This window comes from Myiozetetes cayanensis, unplaced genomic scaffold (genome assembly GCF_022539395.1).
Source record: "Myiozetetes cayanensis isolate MyiCay16 unplaced genomic scaffold, myiCay2020 scf10, whole genome shotgun sequence".
Lineage (NCBI taxonomy): Eukaryota > Metazoa > Chordata > Aves > Passeriformes > Tyrannidae > Myiozetetes > Myiozetetes cayanensis.
The window spans coordinates 15,758,918-15,772,010 of record NW_026086605.1 but is presented as its reverse complement, the minus strand read 5'-3'; the positions used below and the strand labels follow the sequence as shown (position 1 = coordinate 15,772,010).

General features: G+C 37.4%; 1 protein-coding gene across 7 annotated transcripts in view; it reads right to left on the bottom strand.

Moving 5' to 3' along the window:
- The window catches only part of BLNK (B cell linker), a 100,594-nt gene that overhangs the window by 25,965 nt on the left and 61,536 nt on the right, over positions 1-13,093 (bottom strand). For all 7 annotated transcript variants that reach the window (XM_050337848.1, XM_050337839.1, XM_050337894.1 and 4 more), the window contains one exon: positions 4,512-4,577. In XM_050337848.1, coding sequence (XP_050193805.1) covers positions 4,512-4,577 — 66 coding nt within the window. The remainder of the gene's footprint in view (positions 1-4,511; positions 4,578-13,093) is intronic.

Below are 13,093 nucleotides of genomic sequence, written 5' to 3'. Positions count from 1 at the left end.
TGTGTCGCACTTAATTCTCCCACAGGTGCATTTCCCCACTAGTGTTTCTGCTCACTACCCAGCATTTAAGATGTGCCTGAAAACTCTATGTTTTCAAAAGGAATTCACTTTTTCTATTGTTAAATCTGTACAAAGTCCACTCCCTTCTTAGGGACCATTTAAACTTAAGAGGTTTTACAAAAATTATACTGATAATCTTTACTGAATTGAATGTTTACAGTACATATTAGTTTTAAGTGCACTAAATCATCACACTTGTGATTAAAAGATAAATAAATCAAACTTTCCCAGAAACATTTTCAGAGTTCCAAAAGGTGTGATCTAGCTGACAGATAAACTTTTCATGACCTAGTGTAATAGTTTGTTATAGATTTAGAAGTATGTGGCAACTGTATAAGATAAAATTAATCTGAAAGTTTTTTTGCAAAGTGTTATTACTACTCTTTCACACATTTTTTTACAAATGACAGTGCTATGACAGTGAAATGGCATCTAGCTGTGACTTATTTTCTTCACTTTGATAAAATATTGTAATATTAATAAAATCCTGGCACTCAAAACATTCTGTCCAGCTACACAGTGACTGTCATGTTTCTTCAGAATAACAGTTAAAATTAGGTATGATATTTTTTGCTGTTTCTCTTAAGTGTGGTACAACTTGATTTTAGTACATTTCTCTCATTGTTTGGTTCATAAAACACCACTTCTCCCTCCGCCAAGAGTTGAATCACAAATGTTTTCTACTTGCAGCTATGCAGGTTGAAGAGATATTTAGTAACACAATGACCATTTTTCTGTCTGAAATTACTAAGTTATAAATTGTATAGAAAAATGGGCCAGTAGTAATAATAATAATAATAATAATAATAAAATAATAATAATAGTAAATCTGTAGTAAATCTGAAGTAAAGACGTATCCAACTAAATAACTGAGTAAAGCATCTTTTTGTTTTTCAGGTCACATAGCAAATGTGATTTCAAGAAATGAACATATTTGGATGGTGTGCTGTCAAACTCAACTACAAGTGCATGATTTCTGATGGCATTGTGAAGGAAGTTTTGATAGGACGTGATACTGCAACAAGGTGAGTAAAGTGACCTTCTAGTTTCTTATTCAACACAGTCGATCAGCACCTACCAAAACTTTAGGGTGAAGTCCTGACTTTGCTGTATGTTCAGTATGACTTTTAGCATCGACTTCAGTGGAGCTAGGATTCCACTGAACAAAGCTTAAAGCTTATGGTTTACAGAAGAGTGCTATGTCTTTACAGTGTGTTTCAAGCATAGGCAACCACCCTGCAGTGTGAAAACTATGATTTCTCTCCTTCCCTGTTCTGTGTTACCAAGGACGTGAACATGAAAAAGATGCCCCCAGCTCTCATTGTTTATACAACTTTGGCTACACCCATTGCTTCTACACCTGAGTACATAATCCTCTTTGACAGCATGATCTGCACAGCAGCTGGGGCTCCAGTACTGTGAACAGTTTTGCATGTGATTAAGGCCAAGCAGGTGACTGCTATCCTGCAGTGGCCAATAATTTTACTGTCAGAAAATTCTGACACAAGATGGGGAACACACAGGAACTTTTAAGTAATGAAGAAACAACCTGTCACTTTTTTTTCCTGTTCCCACCATTGGCTCAGGCTGCTTTCCAAAGACCTTTAAGAACACATGGATGGTAGAGGAACCCCTCCACAACTGCACCCCACATGAACTAAACTGGAGAGCAAGTCTTCATGCAAGAACTTTTCTTACACTTCTGCATAATCAAGTGCCAATCCAAATTTAAAAGTGTTTTAACAAATAGTGGTAATAAGTCAAATGTATTTCATGAATATTTGATTGTTCTTTCAATTTGAGTAGCAGAGGCTTACAGTATACATCAGCGTGACAACTTTAGGCTTCAGATAAGCAAGTACAATATTTGAATTCCCTAAAATTATTTCTACTTATAATAAGTTTGAATTTGATGGGTTTTATTCCAGCATGTAGACAAATTCTGAATCTGTGCTACATAAAGCCAATTAAAAAAACCACCCAATTCTGGCTTCAGTCGTGTTTAAATCCTTAACACTTAATAAAATAATTCTGTAACTGAAATGGAAGTAATGGTCAACTGGATAACCACATTTTTTAGAAAAAGTCTTAAAAAAATTCAACAAAAAGTCCCCTAAGGGCACACTGAAAGCAATACAGCCAGTTCTAATTCTGTAAAGCTTGGCACCTCTTGTACATATCCTTATGAGTGTTGTCAACTCGTGCTTTTATTGCAACTTGTTATGTGCTGGGTTGAAGACTTGAGTTCTGAACTCATATGGAAAAGTAAGAAATTCTTTCTTCAAATTTTTAAAAACTAAATTTCTGATCTTCATAACTGCAGAAAAGATTAATATGACTCAAATGAAGCATAGCATCATCAGAAAGATTATTATATGTATGCTTTTTATATCTCAGTTTGTATTCCTATAGCTGTAAGAGTTGAGATGTGAAGCTTTGTGCTGCAGTCATACATTAAAAGAATTTTTATGACCCTGCTCTTTTTTACAGGGTTTTTTTTACATCTTGAGTCAAAGAATTGCAGTCTTATATCAGCAATCTTGTATCTGACATTAATGATGATACCTAACCTTCCCAGCTTCCACTACATTTGGTTCTTGTTATTTCTCCCTTGTCTTTCCTTCTCCTCTTACTCTCTAGGAAGGACACACAGTCAGAGCAATACTGAGTAATTCACATTCAGGCAACTATGGGAGACAATTTGCAGCCTCAAATTATAAACTTGAGATGCTTCTATTGTTTCTGCCATCTGCTTTCTTCCCTGAGACTTTTCAAGTGGATCCACTGCAACATTATTAATTACAATTAAACTACTACTATGAAGTAGGAAGCCACCCTTTACTAAAAAGCAGCAAAAACAACAACAAACTCTCGTCTCCTTCAAAAACCCACCAAAAACCTTTTGACTCCTACCAGCTCTTCCCTGCGAGCAGATCCTAGATGAAACTAGGAGTTTTTTTGCAGATGGGTCTCTGAACACAGTGGTCTATTTATAGATATACACTGTTCTAAAAACAAACCCACACAAATTAAACTAAAGACCCAAGTAGTTGAAACAGGGTCATTTTAATGGAAACTCTCCTTTTGCACTTTGTGTGGAAATAACAAGTGCATATACCAAGTGACTGTCATTTACTGCAAATTGCAGCAGTGTTAGAGTGAAGAAGGATGAGTAAAGGAAAAAATTATCTCAGAATCTATCAGGTGTTTTACCATCAGAGCCTGCTCAAGGTCTGTGGACAGAAACACAGCTGCGAAAATGAGACCACAAAGCAGGGCTTGCAGCCTAAGGTTACTCCTTCTGCCTGGGGAACAGGAGTGCCAGAAGATCACTGTTGCTCCTGGAAGTGCATCCATCCCACTCCTCTCTCTGCCAGGGACAGCAGCTGCCCCACAAACACAGCCCTGCCTGGGCTGGCAGCAGGGACAATAGCTGAGCCAGCCTGGCTTTCCAGAGCTCTTGCACAGCCAAACCAGGCAGAACCCCATTGCTTCTCTCAACCGCGTATGGATTGCTTTATATACAAAAAACCTCTTAGTTCTTTTCTTTAACTGAGCCATTGTGGTCGCTCTCTAAGAACAATTTTAAACAATGTTTCTACGTGCCTCTTATGTACAAGAGCTGTATTTCTAGAATTTAATACGGTCATCCTGGAGACACTTCAAGTACTGTGTACTAATTAACTTTTAAAAGTACTCAGTACTTTTGTTGCCAATGACCCATGTAAAGAAAGACAACTGAATGAGAAAATCACATCCAAATGGAAGTCCTATGCAAATGAGCTATTGCATTAGGAAAAAGTGTGCTAAATAGCTAATTGGTTTAAATAGATGTTTGACTGGAAACAGTGAATAGTATATTCATTTGACAAGGATGCTGAATTACTGGAATCTCTTTCAATGTATAAACACACATGAATATTTTATGATACTCTCATGCATGTGGCATCAATATGCATGCTGTACAGCACTTCTTACTGGAATTAGGATGTTAGGTAATGCTGGATTTTGTTTTATGGGAATGAAACACAGGAGGATTTAACATTTTTATGGGAATTTTAACTATGATGCCTGACCAGTTGGTTCAAGGTAGAGCTCAAATTAAACTTAATTGCAGCAGGTAGCCTAAACAGTTGCCTAAGGAGAAAGGCACACATCCAAACAACAAGCTATGACCACTCCCAAAGAACATTCAAGGAAAGTTCTTTTCACTCAAATACTTTTTTTCAGGGCTACAAACACAACCTGTCATTGGAGCCCAGTTCTTCAACTTATGACAGTCTTAATACTCATGACAATTCTGCGTGTCACAGTCTGAACAGAAGCTTTTCACATATACTGAAGAACATCCCTCTAGAATAACTTGGTCCCTCCACTAAAGTACTATACACTATGTTACAACATAAACTTCCCCAAATTGATAAAACTAGGGATTGACATTTCAAACTTACTTTTTGAACTTGTTTATTATCCCACTTTCATTTTTCTTGATGTCATGCACCATCTTTTGAAGCTTCCTGTAAGATATTAAACAAAGCCAGCATTAAAATTACCAAATGAGTGAACATCCATTTATGTAAATTAATAAAAACATGGTTAATATATCTTCAATAAGTAGTTCAGTTGCTAAATAATTTGTGCATAAGTTTTTCCTCCCTTTTTAACAGAGCCCTTTAGCATTGTTTGTGTTATCCTTCTTCATACAATTACATGCAGTTTAAACAATCAGTTTAAGAGTTAGTGGCATCAGGAAGAAACATCATTGCCTAAATTAATAGTTTAGAACACTTCAATGTTAACATTTTGTCCAGATCTGACTTTATCACACTGCACAGCTATAATGGGAATGCCCTCTGCTTGATTTTATTCTTAATAATGTTTATTAACAGAACAGAAAAAACGTACCTTTTCACTATATTAGCCAAATTTGAAGGATAATCCCTTTAATACCATAACATGATATATAATGCTCTGACAAGCTACATCATGGGTCTGATACTTAAAAGGTATTCCTAGAGCCTAAATCTTTGCCCAAATTTACTTAAAAAGCAATTCAACCTATACTTTCTAAATCCTCAACTCAGAGAGAAAAAAAAAAAAAGTGAATAATGGACAAATAATTCACAAGTCCATCTTTAACTTCTGCTGAAAACTCAAACTATTAATTTACAGCAAAATGATACAGTGTTACCTGCTGATATAAAGAAATAAATTACTTATGGGGTGAAAAACAGATGTGCAGCAAATTGTTCCAAGATTTCCATCAAGAATGCACTAGACCTACAAGAATAGCTTGGATTATTATCGGAACTAACCAGATACATTAAATCTGGGGTGAAAAGCTCAGATGAACTTCTGCTTTTCTGTGGTATTTGTTGTTGGGTTTTTTCCCTAACAGATTCAGCTTCTGGTTATGCTTGAAACATCACACACAGCCATTTTCTGCAGTTTACTGTTTCTGTATTGTGCCCCAGCTGGCACCTGGCAGTGTCTATAAATTAAAAGTAATGAGGAATGAAAGGACTGAGAGGAGATTTAAATGGTTTAGTTCTAGTTTGGGGAGAATGGTTGTCTGCAAGGGGTTGTGTTTCTTCCAGAAAGGCTTGCCACACTTCAATTAGGCGTACGTGTAAGCATCAGTTACATTTCTTCCTGTCTTTGTTCTCTGTTAGAGATAGGACTCAAACATCATCAACAACAAAATCTACTTGTAGAATTATATCTGAATATTGCTTATTGCTCAGTGCTGACATGAACATTAGCTACATTAACTAAAATACAGCTTTATTTTGAAAAACTGGGCTTTTTTTCACCTTACTGGTTTTATTCTGTATTGTCATTTGGTCGCTAAAAAGTCCGTCCAACACACCCACCCACACACACACAAATAAAACCCACCCCAAAACTGATAACTATAAGTACCCAGAACAGTTTGCTTTTCATTTTATCATATTCAGGTGAATTGATTAGAGTAATATGGGTGTTCTATGAGTCTTGAATAAGGCTATAGATTAAAAGATCACTTTAATACAAATTTCTATTTTAAAAAGTGCATTTAAATTAGAGATAATCACAGGCGCTGCTGCTGGTATGGTGTTTTTTCCATGCAGATGGACTGAAAACATTCCCATTTTTGCATAACTGAATTTCCTAAAAATCTGTGGCTCTTCTTTCTTTTTTCTTTTTTTTTTTTATGGAGGCATTTCATTTTCTAATTACAACTTTGTTAAATTAGAGAGTACCTAATACATGTTTGCGTGAATTTTCTCAATTTTTAAAATGACACAGCTCTTAAGGGAGTTGTTAGAAAACTTGTTTGTTGCCTCTGGACAATTTAACTTGTATCAAGCATGTGAGAGTAAGCAGATAACCAGTGCACTGTGTATGGTAAGTGTAGGAAGTCATCAACCATGGCTGATCTCCAGTTCAAGTGGAATCCCCTTTGACCCATAAAGTTGAACAAACTGCACAAACCAGTCTATCCAGTCAGCTAGAGGCTGAGACTTCTTGAGGTGCCAGGTGATATAACAGGCAAGAACGGAAAAGTTTTACAAAGAGCTGTCTGTCTGACTTGAGATCTTAAGGAGACAGTAGAAAAGATGAGAGGCAGATAGCAAAGTCAATGGCAAGAGGATTCTCCAAATCTTAAGGGTATGAATCCCAAGCCTGAAGGCTGCTCCAGAGCAATGAGGAAACTGAAGCCCACAAAAGGGCATTTCTACACTCAACATTCTGCCTGGTTCTACATATCTGACCAGTGCTAAAATACTCTTTGTATGGCTCTCAAATACTTAAGATTATACTCCAAGTAAAGAGGTTTGTTGTGGGAGGGATTTATCAGAGCAGCAGCCCAGAGAGTATCTAGGAAATGGAGGCTACCGTGGCCCAGTGTAGATGGCCCTGGCTTCAGATACGTAACTACAACCCTCTTTCTTCACAACATCTGAGTCAGGACCTCGTTACCAACTAATGTTTATCCTCTAGTGTTCTCTTGGGATGAGTGATAGGAGAAACATTCAAGGACCTCAATCAGCAAGTACTGTAAATGAATATAATGAGTAATGCTAGTTTTACCTTGCATTGCAGGTAATTAAAGATATTCAAGAGGTCAAACTTAAGAGTTGCTTCTTAACTACAAGCATCAGCTCTTCATTCAATCTGGTTGAGAGCTTTTTATGTAAAATCAGGCTTGCAGGTAAAGGTGCAGTCTGTGTCACTGCTAATATCTGAAATACATTTCAGCAATAGATAGATCTTTTGAGATCCAGCTTAATTGTGACAGGTATAGACTGGATGGAACCTTTTTGATCAGGAACTCGCTGAAGACAACAGATTTTCAAAGTTCTGCAGATGAGAAGTCTGGAAGTCCTGGCTCTAGGTGCTGCTAAAAATTTTTAGGTTTCTTACAGCACATTAGAAATCCTACATGACGGAGGGAATAACAAAAAAAAAAAGATGGAATCTAAAAATGAAACACTTTTTAGCCCTGTGTTGCTATTTTTCATATCTTACCAATTTGAACCTCCAGTAATTCAGGATTATGAAATCTATTGACAAAGGGGTGACTACATGTGTAAAGGAAGGTGGAAAGTTTTACCACTGCAAAAACCACATATCCTGAAAGAAGGATTTGCTGTGTCACAAAATACCCAGCTGCACTCAGGGACTGGCAGAGCTGCCTTGAGATGAAACAAAATGAAACAGAACTGCCCTCTCTTTGATCTGGTCACAGCTCAGTGTATGAGGAATGCACGATGAGTGAAGGAAGGAAGCTGGGTGGACCTGGCCTGTGACACATTCCCACCTTCAAACATCAGCTGGAAGCTCATGGCTCTTTTGCATACACACTATCCTACAAAAGCTTCCTAAAGTTAAAATAACTTTCAGAGGAGAAAAATATAAATAACATAAAGAAGAATAATACCTAATCAGACGAATTTTTGAGAAATTGTATTTATCAGTATTATAAATCTGTGAAGACATTTACAAGTATCTATTATGTAGATATATGTATTATGGCTCAGAGCAGTCATCATGAATGGTTCCTCAGTTGTCATGACCTTTTCCTGCTCCTTGAAACAGGGAGGGATCTCCTGTATGCATGAACAGCACATTCACCTCTTTGCACACAGGGAATCCAGTACTTTGCACCTTCAGTGTGCACACTGGTTTTATTTTAGCTGCACAGCTGCCTGTGCCACATGACAAGTGACAGCCCATACCAAGTGACGTCCCTCTGCTGTAAGAGTATCTTACAGGGTCTCTGGAGTGGGCAGTGGGGCACAATTGCTTCAGGGTGTCTGGTCGTGAGCACTTGCAGCAGGAATGGGTCCTGATAATGTTTCTGGACACAGGGCTGACTGCAGCAATGGTAGGGAGAGCTGACAAAAAAAACCAGTTTTAAAGGATTCAAAGGAAATTTTCTATATTATGAGCATACCTATTTCTGCTTATCTGGAGGATTAGAATTACACCTCCTCACACTTCTAGTGTTTACAGGACTGTCTGAATTATCTGTTTTGCCTCTTGAAAAATCCCCATCTGAACTCACAAACCAGTTTTTTTCGTTAGAAGAAGGGCAGAATTTTGAACATGATACATTCAAACAGGTCTGCAAGGGAAGCTTTGCAAGCAGTATTGACACATTCAGCATTAAGGGACCTGTATATTCCTTCTCCTCCTAATGTCAGTTCAGTCTTTAACTGATGATGTTGAATTGGTTTTAAAATTTTAATAATAATTTAAAAAAATTATCCCACTGTAAATCAGACAGTTTGCACTCCAGTTTCAGTTCTTATACCTTTTTGGGTACATCCCTTTCTCACTGACAGGACAACCTATACTTGTGTGCCTAGAAAGCCACATTTTCTGAAGATCACTATGTCCATTTACTTAAAGTAAGACTGTAGGTAGGTGTAGCACTCATTTTTATCTTAAGAAAGGCAGCATAACAGATCACATTAAAACAAAAGTAGTTGTTTCTTTGAGGTTTTTGTTTGTGTGAGGTGTTTTTGTTTTTTTGTTTGTTTTTGTTTCCCCTCCTCCCCAGCAAATTCAAATGCTTAGCATTGGAAACCTAGAATAGAATTCAATAAGTACAAATTTAGACTTAAAACAAAAACATCTCCAAAAATACCCACCTGCCTCAGCTATAAAATTTAACAGAAAAGAACCACAAAACAGCAAGTGAGGAAAAGTACAATGTAATTTGCAGAATAAAAGCTAAGTTATTAGAAGATAAAAACCAGAACTCAAAGAACACAAAATTAAAAATACAGTTACCTCTGTTAATTAAAAAAACCCACATTAAAATATAAAACTAATGAAGGAACAGCATCCAAAGACCCCTCCTTTATGGCTCCTCACAGCACAATTATTCCACCACCCTTCTCCCCAGCTGGTCATTGTTTTGTGTTTCTACTGGCCTTCAGTTTTGTAAACAGCTATGCAGGTGAACAAAGTAAGAAAGAAAGTTATTGTTTCTGGACAAAGTGGAAGACTCGTGCTTGCTTTTGTGGGAAGAACCTGTTTACCTAGAAAGGGATTTGTTAAAAGTACCACTTCAGATTTTGAAAAGCTTGGAAGCTTTTATCTTGAACTATCTTCTCAAACTAATATAACAAACAAGAAAAGTACCACCTTTCCCTTGATGGGCTTTCATGAATACAGTGCTCCTGACATGGTCTCTGTGGAACAATGTGGATCTTGGTGGACTGGGTGTCTTCATAAGATGTATTTTCATATTTCTGCCAGTTTTGTGCATCTAAGACAACCCAATTAAATTATATAAAACAACTGTACCCCCCCTTTCACCTCCCTTCCAATTCCTCAGTAGAAAGTAAAAGGAAATGTCCAAATATAGAAAGCATCTAATTCCCCTCATTAGACCTCCTTCAGATTTCCACATGCACGCACCCCTACATCAGATGCTCCCTGGAACAGCGAGAGTCAAGTCCTCTGCAAGGAAAAATACAGGCTGGGTTGGAGCTGGTGTTTTCAGTGGCTGTTAAATGCATAAAGACAGCGCTGAATTCTTGAGGTGCAGTCAGATAAACGACTTCAATTGCTACTGGTCCAAGATGGGGGCTACAGCTCCTCATCCACTCTGGGGCTTATCACAACCCATCCCCTGCAATGGCCTTCACAATGGGATAGAAGGAAGTTTGGAGCTGGAGGTGGTAACCTGTGACACCAAACCATCCATTTAAGGCACCAAGCCTTTGATCTTTATCTATAAAGCTATCTCACAGCTGTGAAGAAAAGTTCAAAGAAGTTTGCTTGTGGGGAGAAGTCGATTACAGCTACCTATCTCAGGAAGAGGGAACAAGGAATTGTCTTCTGCTGTGTTCATGAGATGCACAAGGGGAAATGACTATAAATAATTTATAGTCATTTTGCCAAGACTGTTGATTTTTTAAGAAGTCTCAGTAACATCCTATTCTGTTCCCTTTTAAATCATCCCCTGTTTTGCCTAAAGGCAAACCCCACAATTAGAGCAGGTGTGTGTTTACACTGTACACACAGAAGCATAGAAAGGCTAAATATTGATTATACTTTTCATCTTCATATGCCTTCTACATAATCTTCACAAAGAAGCTGTCAGTCCCTCTTGTATTACTAAGTACTAACATACACAGAGTAAATAAAAATACATAGCATGTAAAGGCATAATACATCCTTGACACAAATCAGTACTAGCATGAAAGTATAAGTACTTTAAGGTGAGTGGGAATTCTGCATATTGAAAGAAGCCATGAAGATTTCTCAGTGGGAAAAGACAACCAAAGCCCTATCAATGTCACCATCTGAGTGGTGCAACTGCTTCCTCATTTTAGATCAAGGCTGAGGCTTGCTCTGAGTATGTATGGACTGTATATTAACAACAAAGGTTTCATGTGTTTAAGTTTTACAGTATATTTTGCAATGACCTTTTCCTTTTATTTAGCAGGGAATAGTTGACCTGATTTTCTGACTTGACAGTCAATTTTGAATACCAGAAAGCAGTGATGGACATGCATTTTTTAGTACAACTTTAAAAATATATAGATATTTCACAACAGCTGGAAGCACTTGAGGTTTGAGCATCTCTTCCCCCTTATCCAGATCCCCCTTTATCCCAACTGGATATTAGTAATACTGTAGAGAGTACAGAAAACAATTAGCTACTATAATATGCAACATGTAATATGAATATTACATGTCACTTTTTGACATAAAAAGTGTATTTTCTGTTCTGTAACTGACCTGCTCTGTTTTGAATCTTTTTTTTTTTAGCTAACTGATCTCTTTTTTTGCAGCAGTTTTCTGGATATAAGTTAATGCATTATAAAACAAACAAAAAGTAATCACACACAGAAGCCACATTCACAAGGCTAGTCCATTTTTTCTGAAAGGTTTCCAAGCAGGAGGATGTTACTGTGAAATACAGTTCCCATTAAAATTAACTGAGTGCTGTACCTCCCTGAAGGACTAGTGCCCTACAGCCTGGTTGGTGAAGGATAGCAAGCACAGAAATTTAAAGGAGTTAAGTGGGTTTTTATATTTCACCAAAAAGAGGAAGCACAAAGTCATTGCAGGGAAGTGAATAAAGACAGGATTTGGTACGGACCCAGAAAATTACCACTAACAAACACTGCTGTACTTGGGCTGCAAGTGTTTTTGCTCAAGCGACCAAAGCATTATATCCACCATAGATGTGGGGTGGCACTGACAGGGATCTAATAGAGGCTGCTCACGGATCTGTTTTGTTCTGAAGCCAATCAAATTTTGTTAAAACTTTGGAGAAGTACTTTTGTCTCTAAGTCACTTTAATGGAGCCCACAAGGGTTGCCATTGAAATAGGAAATTCCCTCTTTAATGCCCTTGGTGCTTACCCAGCTATGATGAATCATGCAACTTCCAGCTGGGAAACTAACTTCTTTTTTCTTTTGCCAATTTATATATCAGCAGGATCAGATCCAGCTTCATCACATGGTCATTGAAACTCTGGTGCCAGTGTGAGGGCGGAGATGAGTGGCAGGGCAAGCAGGGATGTTGGGAGGGTGCAAGAAAGGGACTTACTCTTCTGGCAGCAGCTCAGACTTATGCTAAGTTAAAGTGGTCATGTAACTACAGCTCCAGTAGTGCTTCACTGCCTCTGTTTTTCTTACAGAGATGCCTGTAGTGTCTCCATTTTAAGACATGAAGGAAACATTTAGCCATGTGGTATAGCCACTTGCATTCATAGGCTACTTCACCCACTTGCCCTTGCATTAAGCTTGAAAAATATATACTCATGTTTTCATACTATTGCCTTGGGATGCATTCTTTTAAGTCTTTCTGAAGTATTTACTGTGTAGTAGTTTATGTTGACATCATAAACCTGCAGCATTGCACATCTGGGTTTGCTTACACTCAGAAAATGAACCTGTCCAAAATATATATATATACACTAACAGATTAGGATAAAGATGCTTACAGAATTTTCAAGCATCTTTTACCCCTCAGTCATTTATTATGACTGCCACAAACCAAACTTATTTACAGAGTATGTAAAGTCATTTTACAGTTTACCAAAGATCTAAGATGATTCCCTGCAGCCAAATGGGAAAATGCTGTCACTTCCAGCCACCGTTTTCCACCAGTTTTCCAATTCTCATGGCTGCTGAGCACATAAAACCAGTGATAATTGCTTTCTAAAAGACATAATTCCTTATCTGTCATATTGTAACATACTTTAGGGTACTTAGACTATAAAAGATGTTATCCAAAACTAAAATTAGTCTATAACACAGCAATCATTTTAAAAACCACACAAAAACATACAGGAAAAAACTGCACAGTGAGCAAATATGTTATTTCTTTTGTAACGATCAGCAGCTTCTAAATCATCTACAAATGATTTAGACATCTGAAGATAGCTAAAAGTTACTCTTAAGTGATTCCTGAAAACCTTCAAATGTTGAGGTATTTCCATTAAATACATCAAATAGAGCAGATCACACATGTTCCTCATTGCAATGTGCATAAAATAATGTCATACAAAGGAGAAGCA